The sequence below is a fragment of the Lates calcarifer genome, linkage group LG14 (assembly GCF_001640805.2).
Source record: "Lates calcarifer isolate ASB-BC8 linkage group LG14, TLL_Latcal_v3, whole genome shotgun sequence".
Classification (NCBI taxonomy): Eukaryota; Metazoa; Chordata; class Actinopteri; family Centropomidae; genus Lates; species Lates calcarifer.
The window spans coordinates 12,397,834-12,414,891 of record NC_066846.1 but is presented as its reverse complement, the minus strand read 5'-3'; the positions used below and the strand labels follow the sequence as shown (position 1 = coordinate 12,414,891).

Genomic DNA, 17,058 nt, shown 5'->3' with positions numbered 1-17,058 from the left:
ATCGGCCACACACACGCACGCTCCCAGGCGCCGTTTCCTGTCTCCTCCCATTACTCCTCCTCTTCCTCTACTCCTTTCTTCCTCCTCTTTCCTCCCTCCTGCCTTCTTATCGCTCCACATCTCTCGTCCCTCGCTTCCCCCTCATCTCGCATCTCGCCTCAGATCTCTCAATCTCCCCTCTCTAAACCCTCCTCCTCGCCTCCATCCAATTATCTCTACACACACCCCTCTTTTCTTTCCCTCACTCTCTTCCCTCTCTCTCTTGCTGCAGGGCTCTGGCTGTGCTGAAAATGACATCATCGATCTGAAAATGTATGAATGAACACGTTCAGAGTGTGTGAGTGTGTGTGTGAACGGTCGGTCATGCCTTTTAGCATGAGCGGGTGAATGAAAACAGATCAGATAACGACAGAGGAGAGGAAAAGTGGCGATAAAGACAAAATATTCTTAGACATTCGAGCATGAAAACCAAACAAAAGAAGAGCGTTGTCGGGTGATCGCTAGGACAACGGTTGCATAGCAGCAGAAGACAAAGGCATCATATAGAAAACTACGGCCGGCCAAAAATTAACGAGAGGAGGGAAAAATGAAGTTGGAACACTGAGGAGAGAAGAGGGTAAATGATGAACGGATGAGGGGAAAAGAGGATGACAGATGTGAGAGAGTTTTGCAGCTAGAACAGGGACGTTAAGATCTGGCATTGAAAGCAAACGGAAAAAGGAAACAGTGGCATTGAAATATTAGCATTGTAAAAAGTTTTACTGAAAAATAAAACACAGACATCAAAAAATTACGATCTCGTGATATTGTTATCTTACTTTATGATAATACGTTTTATATCATGTGTTTTAATGACGATCTGCAGATTTTTTCGTACTTTTTTTTTTTTTTACGATGGCATTGGTTTTTGGTTTTCGTGGAGAGGCGGGGCAAAGAGTCTTAATCTTAACGTCACTGTTCTAGCTTCAGTGAACAGAAAGGTCAACAAACCTCTGAGGCGTCTTGTTGTATAGAGGTGTACTAGACTCAAAATCTGTCGTCTTCCACTGTCAAACTATTTTCGCTCCCAGCATTCATTTCTTCTTTCATTATCATCATCAAGTCTGAACCCTGATTCGTGCACGAAATGTACAGTTGATTACAACGAGAGAAGATACAAGCAATGACGACAAGTAGGAAAAAGAAGACGACAGTTGGATTCTACCCGAATTAATCATTCACAAACTGACTCAATATGTTTGTCTTGAAAAGGCTTCAATGTACAAGAACTGAGTATTATAGTGAAGTATTCAGTGTTTTCAATATCATGGAATAAGATAAAACCAGAAGAAATTGGCAGTTACAGCTGGACAGAGCGAACAAAGAGGAAATTAAATTTCATGGGTTTTTCTTTATTCCGACATTCCCTCCAAACTAAACAACAAAGTGGGTCATTTGTCACTTCTGTGAGCCGTGTGAGCGTTTTCTGACGTCTCTTCAAACGTATGGCTGTTTCAGCCAAAGTTCATGGGTAAAGAAATGACAATAATCCTAACTCGAGGTCTGCTTATGAACATTTTCACCACATCATACTTGTCACATAAACTCAACAGCCATCACAGTTTCACCCACAGCAGCTTTAACACTTCTCGACGTCCCTTTTTCTTTGAGCTGGGAAGCAGCAGTTTTACAAAACAACTCAACTCAACTCAAGGCCCCCCCCAGCAGTCATTTCACTCGGCCAAGTTGGTGCAGTCGTGGTTAAAAGAAACCGACCCTGACTGTCATCACACCAACATCGCAGCACCTCCATCTTTGGCGATAATTGTTATTCACAAGAGCCACGAGAGGTCCCTGCAGGTAAATGTCATCACAGGTTGTCTGACCAACAAAAGACCACTGCTGCTGTTTCTCCTGGTGAGGACGCCCGAGTCTCCTTCATCCCTGAAAAACTCACTCCCCTCTTCACCCATTAAGCATCAATTACGCCTCTTGTCCCTGACCGCATCGTCGTCGTATCAGTAACAGCAGTAAATTGCGGTGTCCGGTGCACAACGCGACACCTGGTGACACTAACGCGTCCTTGATTAAAGTCAAGGTCAAACGTAATGTCTTGTGCTGATTACTGCACCACGGCAGGTGTGTGCGGGCCTGGTCTGCTGTCGGTTTGTGTTAAAGCTTACATACATACTCCACCGCGCACACACACACACACACACACACACACACTCTCCTCCTGGGGGATATGCACATAGCTGGTGTGGACAAAGAAAACGAGTGAGCATATGGGTATGTTTACTCTTGGTTGGCACTGTGTGCACTGTGCAGCTCTGCAGCATGACACAAACACTGTGCATGTGTGTTTATTAATGCAACCTCTCCCCCCTCCTCCCCTTCCTCCTCCTCCTCCTCCTCCCCAGTCCTTCATCATGCCTGTCTGTCCATCGTTCATCTCCAGCTTTCCAAAAATTGCTCATCTGCCTTTTATTTTCGCTTCCTCTGGTTTTCTCTCCTCCTTCCTTCTTCCTCTCTTTTCCTGCTTCCTCCTCTTCCTCACCTCCTATCTCACCCCATCCTCCCTCTCCTCCTTTATCGTCCAACGAGGAAGCGAGTAAGAGAAGCAGATTTACAAGGGCTGTCATCTCCGCTTCCCTCTCTCGTTTTCCCTTCCCCTCTCTCTCTCTCTCTCTCTCTCACACACACACACACCGTCTCTAGCTTGCTCGCTCTCTCGCTCGCCCTCAGAGATAATTAAAGAGCCCACTAGTAATCCCATCCAGCCGTGCAGGACGAGCAACCGCACACACTCCCAGCGCACGCAAGAGCATGCATGCACAAGACTGCGGTGTGTGGCGGCGGTGTCGCATGATGTGTGAAACATAAAACCACAAGATTTTCACACACACACACACACACACACACACACACACTTCTTCAGCTCAGCTGTAGCAGTAAACCAAAAGCAAAAAGTGTATAGGACACACACAGAAACACACACACACTCTCTCTCAGTCTCTCAGCTCAGTCACTCGCCAAGAGGCAAAAGACCAATTGACCTAGTTCATTCAAACCTGGCAACCCAGGCGAAGGGAAAGATGACTGGAGGAGAAGATGGATGGATGGTGGAGAGGTGAAAAAAGAGGGATGGATGGATGGGTCTGAAACACCAGAGTAGGAGACATTTTGAATGGACGGATGCAGGAAATTAAAACAGACGAATGGACGGAAAACAGAAAAAGCAACAGACGCAGAATTGACGGAGGGCTGCCAGCAATGAACGGAGGGAGAGATGAACGGAGGGATGCTTGGACATGAGACACCTGACTGGACACATGGATGGAGGACTGGACAAGATGGCGAATGGATGCTAGATAGATAGATGGATGAATAAACATATAGGAAAACCAGCTGAGGTTGAGGTGGAGTATGAGGAGAATGGATGGATGGATGGATTCAGGAAAGTGAGACACTTCAACGTGAAGCATTAGAAGATAGAAGAATGGACTGGATGGAAAACGTTGGGTGAAAGAGTGAGGGCTTGGCAAGTTATGGAAGAAAAGATGAACCGGATGACAGGGGTGAAAAGAGGGATGTATGGACACCTGGATATGATAAACCGCTGCTGAAAGAAATGGATGGATGAAGGCTTGCCAAGGGAGGTGTGCATGTGTGTGTAAAAATAATTGGGGAAAGGATGGATGGATGGATGGCAGGGTGAAAAGAGGGACGGATGGTCATTGTGGATGAAGAAAGTGGGAGATAAAAAACAGATGAATAAGCTGAAGCTTGGCAAGTTGTGTGTGCAGGTGCATATAGGATGGATGGATGGATGGATGGAAAGAAGGATGGAGAAATTTTCAGATAAATGGACAGAACGATGGGTGAACGAGTGAACGCTTGTGAGTGAGGTGTGCATCTTCAAATATGAGACAGTTTTGGATCGGAGGGATGGCAGAAATTAGGAGATAAATGGACGGAAGAATGACAGATCAGTAAGTAAACGAGTGCATGAACAGATGAGTTGACGGATGGGTTAGGAGAGGGATGAACGGACACTTGAATATGAGACAATTCCGGCTGCGTAAACGGCTGGAAAACCGGCGCTGGATAGACGGAAAGAGTGCGGCCAGCTGAGGTGTGGATGTGGATAAACGACAGATGGATCCAGGACGAACAAATCAGTGCACGGATGGATGGATGGATGAAAAGACTGATAGAGAGAGAGACACAATAAAACACAGCAGATAGAAAGATAAAGTACCTGTTGCCGATTTGGGTCTGTGTCTTCCTTTGGGCCGTCGTTGGGAATTGCCCATACTATTCTTCCTGTCCCAAAACATCACCGCCTCATTCCACCAACACACACACACACACACACTGACTGACTGACTGACTGAGAGAGGCTGACGAAGGTGTGTGCGTCTCGTGTTAAAGCATGCGAGTGTGCGAGACGAGCGACAACCAACGAGAAGTGCGTGAAGTGTGTGAGCGTGTGAGTGTGTGAGAGAGAGAGAGAGAGCGTCAAAGCATCACTGAAGCCGACTGCATCCCGGAGTGTGTGACTGCATGTCTGTGAGTGTGAGTGTGTGTGATTGCGGCTGAACGAGAGAGAGAGAGAGAGAGAGAGAGTGAGTGACAGAAGACGAGAGAGAGAGAGAGGAGTGTGTGTGTGTGTGTGTGTGTGTGTGTGTGAGCTCGTCTGAGTGCACCGTGCTACGTGAGCTGTTGACAAAGCAGGATGTGTGCCGGTGTGTGTGTGTGTGAGGAGGGAAGAGGACGGGGTGTGTGTGTGTACATCTACACATTTCAATGAAAGGTTTGGCTGTTGCCGGTGAGCATGTGCGTATATTTGTGTGTGTGTGTGTGTGTGTGTGTGCTAGATAGATAGAGAGAAAGAGAGAGAGAGAGCATCCGTTGTGTTGATTAGCTCCCAGCCAGTCGCATCCAGATGCTGCCGTTCAATTCATAAAGAGTCAGGAAGAAAACAACCAATCAGAAGCCAGAGGAGAGAGAGAGAGAGAGAGAGAGATATCTTGGATGGAGTGAAGGAGGTAGAGCGAGAAATAAGAAAAAAAGGGGAGGGGTTGGCTCAGAGAAAGAGAGCGATAGATCGGCTGACTGTCAGCTATGTGACCAGAAAACAAAGGGGAAAAATACTATGTGGCCAAAAGTATGTGGACGCTGAATCTGCTGAGCCAGACTTCTTATAGATCGTAATTAACGGCGCAAACAAATGAAGTTCATGTGCCTACAAGACACAATACAAACACTAATTACTCTTGCCTTCTTATCCAGGCGTTTGAGACAAAGTTAACAAACTTAAACACAACTTTTCCCACATTTGACATTCCACCAACAGACATGATGTTTAAGACACTGAGCTCATCTCATAAATATAAAATAATTACGTAAAGCACTTAAAGGGCAATTCAGATGCTAACTGTACAACTTCTTTACGTCTTCATGTGTCGGGTTTTTTGGTGGTGGTTTTTGTTTTTGTCGGGCAGCTGCAATAGACAAAAAAAAAAATGTGTGAAAGGATAATAATGAACTAACAAGCTAAGTGAATTACAGGTGTGTAGGAGAAAGAAATTGTGTAAAAGAAACATTTTTATGCAACAACCAATACCAAGTATTTGGATCATTAAAGGTTAAAAAAACATCCTAAAAATGTCAAAATCTAAATCTAAAAATCCACATCATATTCTGATGAATACTAACTTTGGCTCCATTATAAAGTTTCTGTTGATTCATATTGTGAATACGATGTCTGGCAAAGGTCCATGAAACATTTTAATGAATATACAGCACAGCCAAACACACTGACTTACTAGATATTGGTGATTTTACTATTAATTACACCCTTAATAAGTTTGATTTATGTCTTAACTGTTTCAACACAAAGCCAGGAAAGGTTTTCACAGTTTGTTGTTTAACTTGACTGGTCACAACCCCTGTCCAACACCTCTGGCCAGGTGTTATCACCTGGTTCAACAACGACGTACAGGTGTCCACATACTTTTGTCCACATGATGTAACCACAAAAAGAGATAGAGATAGAGAGAAGGAGAGGCTGCAGAGGAGTGAGGAAGGTGGAGGGAGGAAGCAGAAATGTGCTCTGACAGACAGAGAAATGAATAAATGAGGAAGGTGAGACTGGCTGGGTTCAGACAGAGGCAGAGAAATTGAAAGTGAAGTGAGCGGCACAGGGAATGAGATTGAGAGGGTGAAAGAATGAGACAGAGAGAGGGAGAAATGGGGAGAATACACAATGAGGAGAAGAGAGGAGAGGTCTGCTGATGACTTCTACCTCCTTTACCACCTAGTTCCTCCTTTTATTCCTCCTTTCCTCTCCTCCCTTACCCTCTCCCTCCTCCATCTATCTCGTCGAAACACACACTCACTCACAGCTGTTTCATGCACTGCTGAAGACAGTTTCTAATGCATGAAATGGCCAACAGCTGTAAAGGTTACTCAAGGTCACACAGACACCCACACACTGCTATTAAAGGGCTGATTGCAAATTCATTTTCCACTCAAGACGCATCAGTGGAGATGTCTCTATCTCGAAAATGTAGAGTGCTTAACTCGCAACTTTAAGTCGAAAAAGAAGAAAAAAACAATGTGGACGATTCTCATAAACTCACAACCCCTTCACTGTATTACAAGCATTTTAAACTTACAATCAGTCCCAAAGTATAATTTACTTTTCTCTCACAGTTTTATTTTCCTCTGCGTGTTTAAATATATCCTCTAACAGAACTTCATCTCTTTTTATTTTAACTGCAACCATCATATTGTCTGGAAAAAGCAAACTGCAGAATCTCCCATCAGGCCTTTGTCTCTGATTGTGACTTTAATAATTTAGTCGGTTTCGTTGCTTTTTGTTTTTTCAGTTCAGGTTTGTTTGTTTGCTGTATCACACCAGCTACTCTGCCTGAGGTCCACATATAAATAGACATTGTGACAGCTGATTATTTACTTGTTTATTTAAGATTTTCTTTCTCTATATCTCTTTTTTTTTAAATTTATTTCAATTTCATTGCACTTGCTTTAATCTAAATATTACATTAATAATTAATACAAGGCCGCCATTATCTCTCTGTGTCCTTATATTGATCCGTGAAGCTGCTGCCATCATAGATCAGCTCCGTCTCTGCTCGTCCTCTTTCTCACTGCTGCATCTCACATCCTGATAAACAGCTGATAGAAGAAGGTGCTGAATGTACTGAAGAGCTCCAAAATATCAGCAGTCCAGAAAAAGACATCACATCCACACAGCCATATTTAGTTGTACCCAAGTTGCCAGTTATTTTAAGACGCTGTCCGGATGTTTTATCGCTAATTAAGGAATGACATATTTCAGAGTGTGTATAGCAATTGCGAAGTGATAAGTTTTGCCACATGCCAAATCTCTAGAAATTATTCTTAGTTTGGGCATGAAATCCTCCTTTATCTCTCCACAAACTAGAATTACCTCCTTGCTGTTGTACGCCTCCACCAATCAGTGAAGTTGCTGTAAATATGGTCACAATCTCCCCTTCTGTCCCAGAGTTATGGGGTAGGATAATGGCCAGAAAAGTGATTTTGCAGAACATTATGATGCTGACCTTTGACCTTTTGGATATAAAATATCATCACTTCAGAATTTTATCCTGTTAGACATCAGATTTGTGTGAAATTTTGCCAAAACTGAATTCTTGAGTTAGGGCCAAAAACAGGATGGATGTGTGGTCGCAGTGACCTTGACCTTTGACCTTGGGCCACCAAATTCTAAACTCTTCATCCCTGAGACCAAATGAAGCTTTGTGCTAAATTTGAATAAATTCCCTCCACGTGTTTGAGAGATATCGTGTTCACAAGACTGGGTCGGACGAAAAAACCCGAAAACAAAAAAGTTAGCTCAAAGCTAAATGTGTTGTCTGTTCCAGCTGTTTAAAGCAATATAAAATAAATAGGAGTTAAAATAAGTATCTTATATTTAACATATAAGAAGTGAACCTGTATGAACTGAAGAATACTTCATTTCTACTTGTAAAGTTCCTGATAAAGTCATGTTTTACCAGGTGAGTTTAGCAGGTTTTCCTCTCTGCACCATTGTCATCATGACAAACATGATGTATCAAACAAATCTAAATGAAGCCTTGTCTGATTGCACCTCTGATACATCTCATACACCTCCAGTTTGTTCACATTTATTTCTCTGGTAAAACACAGATAGCATCAGCTATGAGGAAATGAAGATGAGATTCCAGGACAATGACTTCCCTCTGTTTTCTTCCAGCGAAATGAGATTCAACTCTGCTCTGTGGTTTCACTGGGATGTTTACTTGTGCCTTCTCTGTCAGGAGCTATCACAGCAGAAAAATGGCTTCACAGCTCATCTCCTTTCCCCAGAAGATACATTTTAGTAAATTATTCCTCACTTTATTAGCATCACTATGGTTTTAGGGTGCATTGGAGGACTTGTCTTGTAGGATAGATGGTGTCTGTTTCTCTGCTGGTGCTCATTACAGGGCAGGTACTACAGTTAGGGGCTGACCCTATAGCATAAAGGAAGGTCTGCAAAATCCTCAAAAGGAGCTGCAATTGTAGACTATTTTCATTATCAATTAATCTTCTTACTGTTTGCTCACTTAATGGATTAATTATTTGGTCAATAAAATGTCAGACGGCAGTGAATAAAAGTTACCAGAGCCTGAAATGATGCACAAGCTTTATAAACAACTCTCGATCCACCTCCACCATCTTTAACTAGACTAAAGCTGCTTTCACACATGCACTGCAACCCTGAATTGATCTAGACATAACCCAGAGGAGCTGTGTGTGACTTGAAACAGTGAAAGTAGTCGGCTGAAAATGTTCTAGCGTCTGGCCATCCAGCCAACAGCTGGAAAAAACCCTGTTCATATGAAATAACGGCTTAAGGATCTACAGCCATGCTAACAACCTTGTGAGGTTGCACATAGGCACTGAGGCGCTTTGAACTACATGCTAAATATTCACAGTTACAATGCTAACATGGTGATGTTTCAGAGGTATGATGTTTGCCATATTTTAGTATAGCGGTTAGCATGCTAACATTTGCTAATTTTGACATGAATGTCTGTCCCCACCAGTTGTTGAGGCAACTCTTTTCTACTTTCTTCTTTTGCTATGAGAAACAGCAGTGAATGTTCCCTGGCATATAAGAAACATATTTGCACAGTGAAATCTGCTGGGATTCCCTATTACAAATATCCCTAAACCACTGCTAATCCAGGTTCATCCCTGGACCTCCCATAGAGATCGCTTTTAGCTTTTGCCTACAATTCGATCCCGCTGCTTACGTAACGGTGTCGAGGCCCGGAGGGGGACTAAGCGTCGTTAGAGACCAAGCTGTTCCCTTTTCTTGCTGACTTGCCGTTTTGCCATCCATTTTCCAGACCATCTCGTTAAGTCGACGGCATCGATTCCACACAAGCGGCTACATCTTGTCAGCTATCAGTGTGGATAACGGGGGACATTTGCTCTCTTTCTCCCTGTTTTAGAGTCGGTGTTATGCTGACAGCTCGTTTTATCACACACAGTCTTCTTTCTTTGAACCGCTTTGTCCTCTTTTTACTTTTTCAGCCTCTTGTCTCTGTTCTTCTATCACCTTTTATCTCGTTCTCTGTCTCTGTCTGTCCCAGAAAAGCCAGACAAGGTGAGAAAATTTTACATTACCACTCTTGTTTTCCTTTCTCTCTCCGTCTCTCACCCTCTTTCTCGTGTCATATTCACATGAGAATGACCGGAGGATCTATCTTCCTCCACAACATCACTTCAGTTCTCACACTAGTTCACCTTAGGACGACTCTATTTCTGTTTCTCTGTCCAAATCTCACTCAAGCATCCATAATATTTATTGTCCTCTTATCTCCTCCTTATAATTGTGGCCCGACCTTGAACTAACACCCTAACAATGCGTGCCAGGGCAAACTTTCTCATAATAATAAGCTCATGGTTCATTTGAGAGAAACAAAGGATCAAAACAAAAGGTCATTCAAGCTTTGTTTACCTCTGTCATGGTTTGCTCAAAAGGTATTTCCCATTCAAAGAGCCACTACTACGAAAGAAAAATGACACCAGAAATGATTTACCTGTTTGTCCAGTTAAAACAAATGAAAGGGAGGATAGGTTTTTTTTTTTCCAGGCTTTACAGAGCTAGTAACAAGGTGTAAAACTTGTAAAACTTGTCTTATCTTTAGAGTGCACAGTGATTCTTCCAAGTAAATTAAACATTGTTTTATGTCCTTGGTTCAGATGCTGTGCACCAAAACCTCATTCGTCCAAAGGAAATCGCTTTTTTCCACTTCAGTTGTTACAAGGTTTGGAGACTCACTGAGGCATTCAGGTTATTCAAGAGCAAAAAAAAGTTTTTTCAAACTAGATCCCATGCCAAGGATAGAAAGAAAAAGAACCTTTTTTTCATGCTGTACAACCGTGAGTGTTAAAAGTTGCAGAAGGCAACATCACATGTAGATGCAGATGAATTTATCCTCACAGAAATCATCCAACAAGACGGTCATGAACTACATTTCTTCTTCTTAGCGGCTGTGGAGATACAGAAGCAGTACAGCCAAAGATTGTTAATCCAGATTTGGATTTGAGTCCCCCCCCCCTTTAATTTTCAATTAATCTTTAATGCGTCAATTAAGAGAGATGAGAAAATGTACTCATTCCAGCCTTCTTTGAGATTTAAATCCAGGTCACACCAGAAAGTGGCACAGTGAAGATCCTGCAGAACTGGTGTTAGAAACTCTGCAATGTAGTGAATACTATTATACCTCCCGAGCTGGTACTAACGCATAGATGGTGCAATAAAGATCAACACTGTCAAGACGGTTTTCTCCAGGTCAGCAGCCCATAAATGTTCACCAAAGTTGAACAACTAATCCACTGTGGAGTTTTTTGTGTAAAATTTGCCTATTGCAGATTTCACCAGATTAAACCAACATGAATTCTTCAAAGTGTTCTGAAATTTGATTAACCACTATTTCATGATGACAAGGACAACTTATCTGCTGATGGAGGTCATGTGAGAAAGCTCCAGAAAAAACACTAAATGGACCTTCAGGTGAGCTTTCCAAGGTGAGAAGGAACTCTAACGCTCAAAATGTGGATGATTATTTGAGTATGTTGAGCTGTGTATTATTATTTAAAGTGGTATTTAATCACTTTAAAATATTCTAGATTCAAGGTAACCGACTTAAGAACAATGAACTTAAGATCAGTGACTAACTGAACCTTACGATAACGGTTTCAAAGGTCAAAAAATAACCTTTCACTCTCGATTTTTAAGTGAACGTGGTCAAGAAATCATCAAAATGTACATCTACAAATGTCAACACAAGCAGTGACTGGATGCCCCAGAGTAAGACCTAAATGGACCTTTAGACTAAAATCTCTGACATTTATTCATTTCCATTAGATATACCACCCATTTTACGCCACATTTAGGATTTAAAAAACAACAGAAATCATCCTTTAATACTAATAATTGGTCAGCTGTTGAGTAACACCGTTCAGGTAGCACATTTTTTTCTTGAGATCAGTTGACCCAGTTAAAAATTAAACAAGTTCACACTTTGAACTGTGAAATAACCATGAAGCCATAAACCTCCTTTATCACTGAGCAGTCAACTATCACAGCTCAAAGTCAGACTCTCTTAATGCTACAAACAAGACTCATACATATACACACTGACTCACACTGTTACAGTACCTTGCAACAGATCAGACGGCAGGTTTGGACTAGAGTTTGCTTTGTGATAGCTGCAACAAGTCGTCTGAATCCCTCTGGGTCCAGGAGTGAGTACGAACCAAAATGATAGAGAACAAGGGAGGGAGGAGAGAGGGAGGAGAGAGAGGGGTGGAGAGGGGAGGGAGGGATGGATGGATTTGTGGGCAGAGAAACAAACAGAGAGAGAAAGAGGCAAACTGGAGAGGAGGAGCAACGCTGACAGAGACAAATCCTGTCTACAAACTCTGCACAGTGCATGAAAGAAAAGGAGGAGAAGGTGGAGGAAAAAGAAGAGGAGGTTGCCAAAAATAGTGGTAAACTTTGACACACAAATATGCACACACACACATATTCTGACCACTCCAACAGAGCAGACATCTGGCCCAGAGTGGATTATGGGTAATTAACTGCTCTTTAATGATTCCCACTGAGAGAGGACTCTGACAGGACGAACTCAGATTACACTCGGATACACAAAAACGTGTGTGTGTGTGTTTGTATCTATGTGAGTGTGTGTTCGTGCCCTTAAAGAGCAAACCAGGGGAATAACTGAGATTACACTGTGATGCACTTAAGAGGACTGTCCTGGACGACAACACAAAAACACAACATGCAGACTCACACACAGCCAGACCTAACATAAATGTCCACGCAAATGTTCTACCTTAATTCATTTCTTAAATGAGTCTGATGACAAAGAGGACTAGTCATGTGTGCAATGAACAGCTGTGCGCATTCGAGTGACTGTTGCGTGTCTGTGTGTGTGTGAACAACTTAATCCACAAAATTTCCAGACTTGTCCATTTGCCCAGTGACCCAGGGCCAAAGCGTTAAAGACTGTAGCGACTCCCCCATCACTTCATCCTTCTATTCTTTCAGACATTTCAGTCATAAATGAATTCTTGAGGTATAACCAAAAATGCGTTTTGTGAGGTCACTGCAATCTTGATCTTTGACCTTTGACCACCAAACTCTAATCACCTCATCCTTGAGTCCAAGTGAACGTTTGTGCCAAATTTAAAGAAATTCCCACGAGGCGTTCCTGAGATATCACAGCCACAAAAATGGGACGGACAACCCAAAAACTTAACGCCTCCAACCTGGGGTATCTTAGAAATCTACTAAAAGCAGATGCTTCCATAAAGAGTGTAAGAGGTTAATGAATAGTTTAATGAGCATAAATTAATGCTAATCATATACTGTGGCATCCTTTCCCCACCTTGGGTTCAGGACCTCACATGGAATCCCCTAAAATGCTAATAAGTCAGAGGAAAACAGCTATAAATAGGAACAAGAATATTTAAATCATTTCATCAGACCGGATGAGTTCATGAGCATCATTGTGGGGACTGAATAATAAAATTTCCCTGTCCTAGAAGTGTCCACTAAACAAGAATTGTCTTTATTTTCTGTAAAATAGACACAGTCTTGAAACATCTCCAACGTTCCCCAAGCTGATACAGGCTCAAACCAAAAAGCGCATTCAAAACCTTCATTACATCAAGACTTCTCTACAAAAGAGACATTTTTAATGACAGGAAGATGAAGATGAGATAAATCCCAGATCTGGGAAAGGAAGAAAAACATCACCAAGATGGGCAAATTGCTAAAGAAACAGCAGAGAGTTTAATTCTCTCCGGAGCTGTATCCTCATGGGAGTTCTGTCTTCACCAATTTTTACAAGCTAAAGGCATGGCAGAGCTGTAAGCTGTTGAAATCATCAACAATTCCCCTGAAGCAGAACAAGTTATGTGACATCCCCTGGTGATATTAGTGCTGCTCACACTGGGCTCGAGAGACAGAAAGAACACTAAGAGACGGCCTATCAAGAAGAGAAGTGTGACAGAGAGACAGAAAGGTACACAAGACAGGATGCTTTATCTATATTACAACACTGATGCTGCTGCTTCAAAAATAAGCCAAGAAACAGCAGGAGGAAATGGGGATAAAGAAGTTGTAATGGTCATTACAGTCAGAAAACATGAAAGGAAGAAAAATAGGAGAAAAAACTTTCCTTTTCTCAGATCTTTACCATTTGTGGGGCAAAAAAATTGAGCTTGGCCTGAGGGTGGCGCTAGACAAACAGTGGCCATATTAGGACGTGTTTTAGTAGCAATTTAGGCTTCACATTAAGCTAACATTGCTAACGATAAAACATAATGCAATGTTAATATAGTGTGCTATTGTTAGTAGCATAGTGACATGCCTATAGTTAGTGTACACATTATAATGTTAGCATGTAGCGTGAATGTGTAAGAATGCTAATGTTATAATATCAAGCTAAAAGTTAGCATCTTTAACAGTTTTAGCCAGTTTGTCAGGTTTAGCAGGTTCAAACTTTCCACAACTATTAGTGGCATTTTGAGCTCAATGCTATGCTAACATTAAAACATAATGTAACGTTAGTAAAATGTGCCATCATTAGCATGGTAGCATGCCTATAGTTAGAGTTAACCATTACAAAGTTAGCATGTAGCATAAACGTTAGAATGCTAATGTTATAACATCAACATGGTCAAAGTTAGCATCTTTAGCCATTTTTAGACAGATTGTTAGGTTTAGCAGGTTCAAACTTGCAATGACTTTCAGTAGCATTTTGAGCTAATGTTATGCTAACATTGCTAACATTAAAACATGGTGATCAAAACAAGCCTTATGCTGGGTTTTCTACTTGCTAAAGCTAACCATACACTATATCTTGTATTGTCTTCACTGTGTCTAACATCCTGCTATTTTTCCAGCTTGTTAGAGTACACATACTGACATCTATCAGTTTCCAGTGCCTCTTTCTATGCAGTTTTAAAGACATATATCCTCTCTTGGCTGTAGTGGTGACTTCAGCCCTTCAGTCATCACTTAACAGCCCAACATATTGTCCCACCATCTTTATCTTCTTATTCTGACAGGGAGATGGGAGTCGACAACTGTCACCTGAAGTCTTAAGCTTTCAGTAATCGCTCCATGTAAAGCAAGTTTCCATTAATTTACATGTGTGTATGTGTGCAATGTAGGAGGGAGTTGCTAATCTGCTAATCCACCCCCCCACAGAGCCAGATTACTGTTAGAAGTTTGATAAGAAAATGTGGGAGGCATTAGAATATATTAGTGTTTCACTGCTCCCCACAGTCAGAACCAGACAAATCCTTTATTTCACAAGACAACACAGCTCTTCACTGATGGATTATGTTGCATAAAACAATACAATATGATCTTATTGTGTGATACAACGAAAAAAAAACATTGCAATTTAAAGTGTCAGGATTTCCAAGGTTCAACCTGAACTGTTCCACGAAAACAATCTTTGCATTTGTGTGTTATTCCAAGATGGTTCCCCCTTTGCTAGCCCTGCAGCCCCACCAGATTAAATAAAGCATAAACTAAGTTTTTTATTATGCTACATTTGGAGCTGTTTGTTGAGAAATTAAAATAATGTTAATAAAGATCTTACATTGATCGCTGGCAATGATGGCGATGGATATTACCACTCTGAAATTATAATTTTGCAATAAAAGTCAAGATAAAACTCTTTAACAAATTTTGTCATCAGTGAATCAACACTACAGGAATTCCCCTAAAACTCTAAGGTTTTCATGACCATTTCTTCGTCATATCGTGCTGCAAGAAATCCGTGTAACAGAGTCCCCAGAATCCAATTACCTACCTCTTTTTACCATGTGGTGCTGCTAGTGAGCAAAGTTGCCACTGTGCAGCGTTGGCCTCAGCTTTAACCCAACAATTAACGACCAGTGGTAAAATTCTTCATGTCTGACAAGAGACATAAGTAAATAAAAAAAACTTTTTTAGAGAAATCTGGAGCCTTCTTCCTGCCGTAATTTGAATCAAAACCCTTCAATTATTACCAGAAAAGTAAAAAATTCAGCTGTTGTCACAGTGTGGTCTGAGAGAGTGGGGTTACATAAGGAAATTTCTGGCTCAGAACCCCAATCTAGTTATATAACTCTGGTTTGGGACAGATAATGTGGTCGTGGTGATGATGGGAGGGGGGACCATGTGGGGAAAGATTTCAGCGGGGTGAGGAGGACCACATGGGGCAGGGGAAATTTTGGCTCTCTCTCTATCTTTCTCCATTTCTTTCTCCCTCCTCTTCCCTTCCTCCATTTCTCCCATTTTATGTCCTTGTGTCCTTTTGTTCTCTTCTCCCTCACTTCATCTGCCACCCTCCCAAATTCATCCCTGTACGGCTTTACTCGTGGCTTTCTTTCTTTCTGTCACTCCCAGAGGAGAACTGTTTCATCATCCATCCATCATCTGTATCAGGCTGGCATGTTAGCATCTGTTTCCACAGAAAGGGACAGAAAAGTAGACATATTGATGAAATAAAGAGAAAAAACTGATAATAAAACAGAGGAGAAGATGAAGAAAAAAGGAGTTTAAAAAAATGGTCCAGGAGAGAAAGGCTGTGGCAGGTTGGGAATAAACAAACAAGACAGTACAACGATGCACAAAACTAAAAACTTTAAAAATAACAACTTTTTTTTGGGTTCAATTCTCAGTGCTCCCTTGTCTGCCTGGAGCTGTAACACCCTGAAGGCAACACTGATGCAACAAGACCATGCTATATTTCAACACAGTGAGACACTTGATGTGCTTTGTTTGCCAGGACTCAGATAAAATACAGTATAACGTACAGTAGGTACAACACAGCTTACAGGTATACATCTCAAGGTGATTATTGTCCTTCCTCTCAGGCTGTCAGTGGTTTCAGTTCATCCCATAATGCAATGAAAACTAACTTGTGGCCACAGACATCATGCCATCGTGACTTTCAGTCCTATTCGCTGCCTTGATTAAACGGGTAAGAAGGGTGAGACAGGATAAAAGAACGGTCAAGCCATCCTGACTTTTGGAGCCTTGTATGACTCAAGCTCCAAAACCCCTGTCTCTTCCCACAATGACACTTGATTGTATCTTTCATTAAACTCTCCCTGTCTGGTAAATGCCTGTGTCTTTCAAACTGCTCACCCCCACGAGTTTTCAATCCAGGCCTTCTGCTAAAAATTAGCTCTCTCCAAGATCAAGCAATGACCCCTAATGACATCCAGAGACACAGAAGATATTATACAACTGTTTCCACAGGCTGTGGAGTACTCCACATGATGTAAAACCAATGGTGTGTTACACTGTGCTTTTGCTTGGATTTAAATGTTACTGTTGGGTAGCTTAGATTCAAATAGTAAATATAATACTGTGATGATGATAGATCATGTTATAGGTGCTGCCAAAAACTGTTGTTCATCTATACTTAAAGGACTGTTCGTGAGTTTTCTCTGCAACCAAATACGGTTTCTTACCAG

At 41.7% G+C, this 17,058-nt stretch overlaps 1 protein-coding gene across 4 annotated transcripts in view; it reads right to left on the bottom strand.

Annotated features, from left to right (window-relative positions):
- The window catches only part of nhsl2 (NHS-like 2), a 131,182-nt gene that overhangs the window by 68,003 nt on the left and 46,121 nt on the right, over positions 1 to 17,058 (bottom strand). The window contains exon 1 of one of the 4 annotated variants that reach the window (XM_018703802.2): positions 4,241 to 4,832. The exons of the other annotated variants lie outside the window; for them this stretch is intronic. Within the exon in view, the coding sequence (XP_018559318.1) occupies positions 4,241 to 4,319 (79 nt within the window). The 5' untranslated portion in view covers positions 4,320 to 4,832. Of the gene's footprint in view, positions 1 to 4,240; positions 4,833 to 17,058 lie in introns of those variants that run through there. 4 annotated transcript variants of the gene reach the window in all.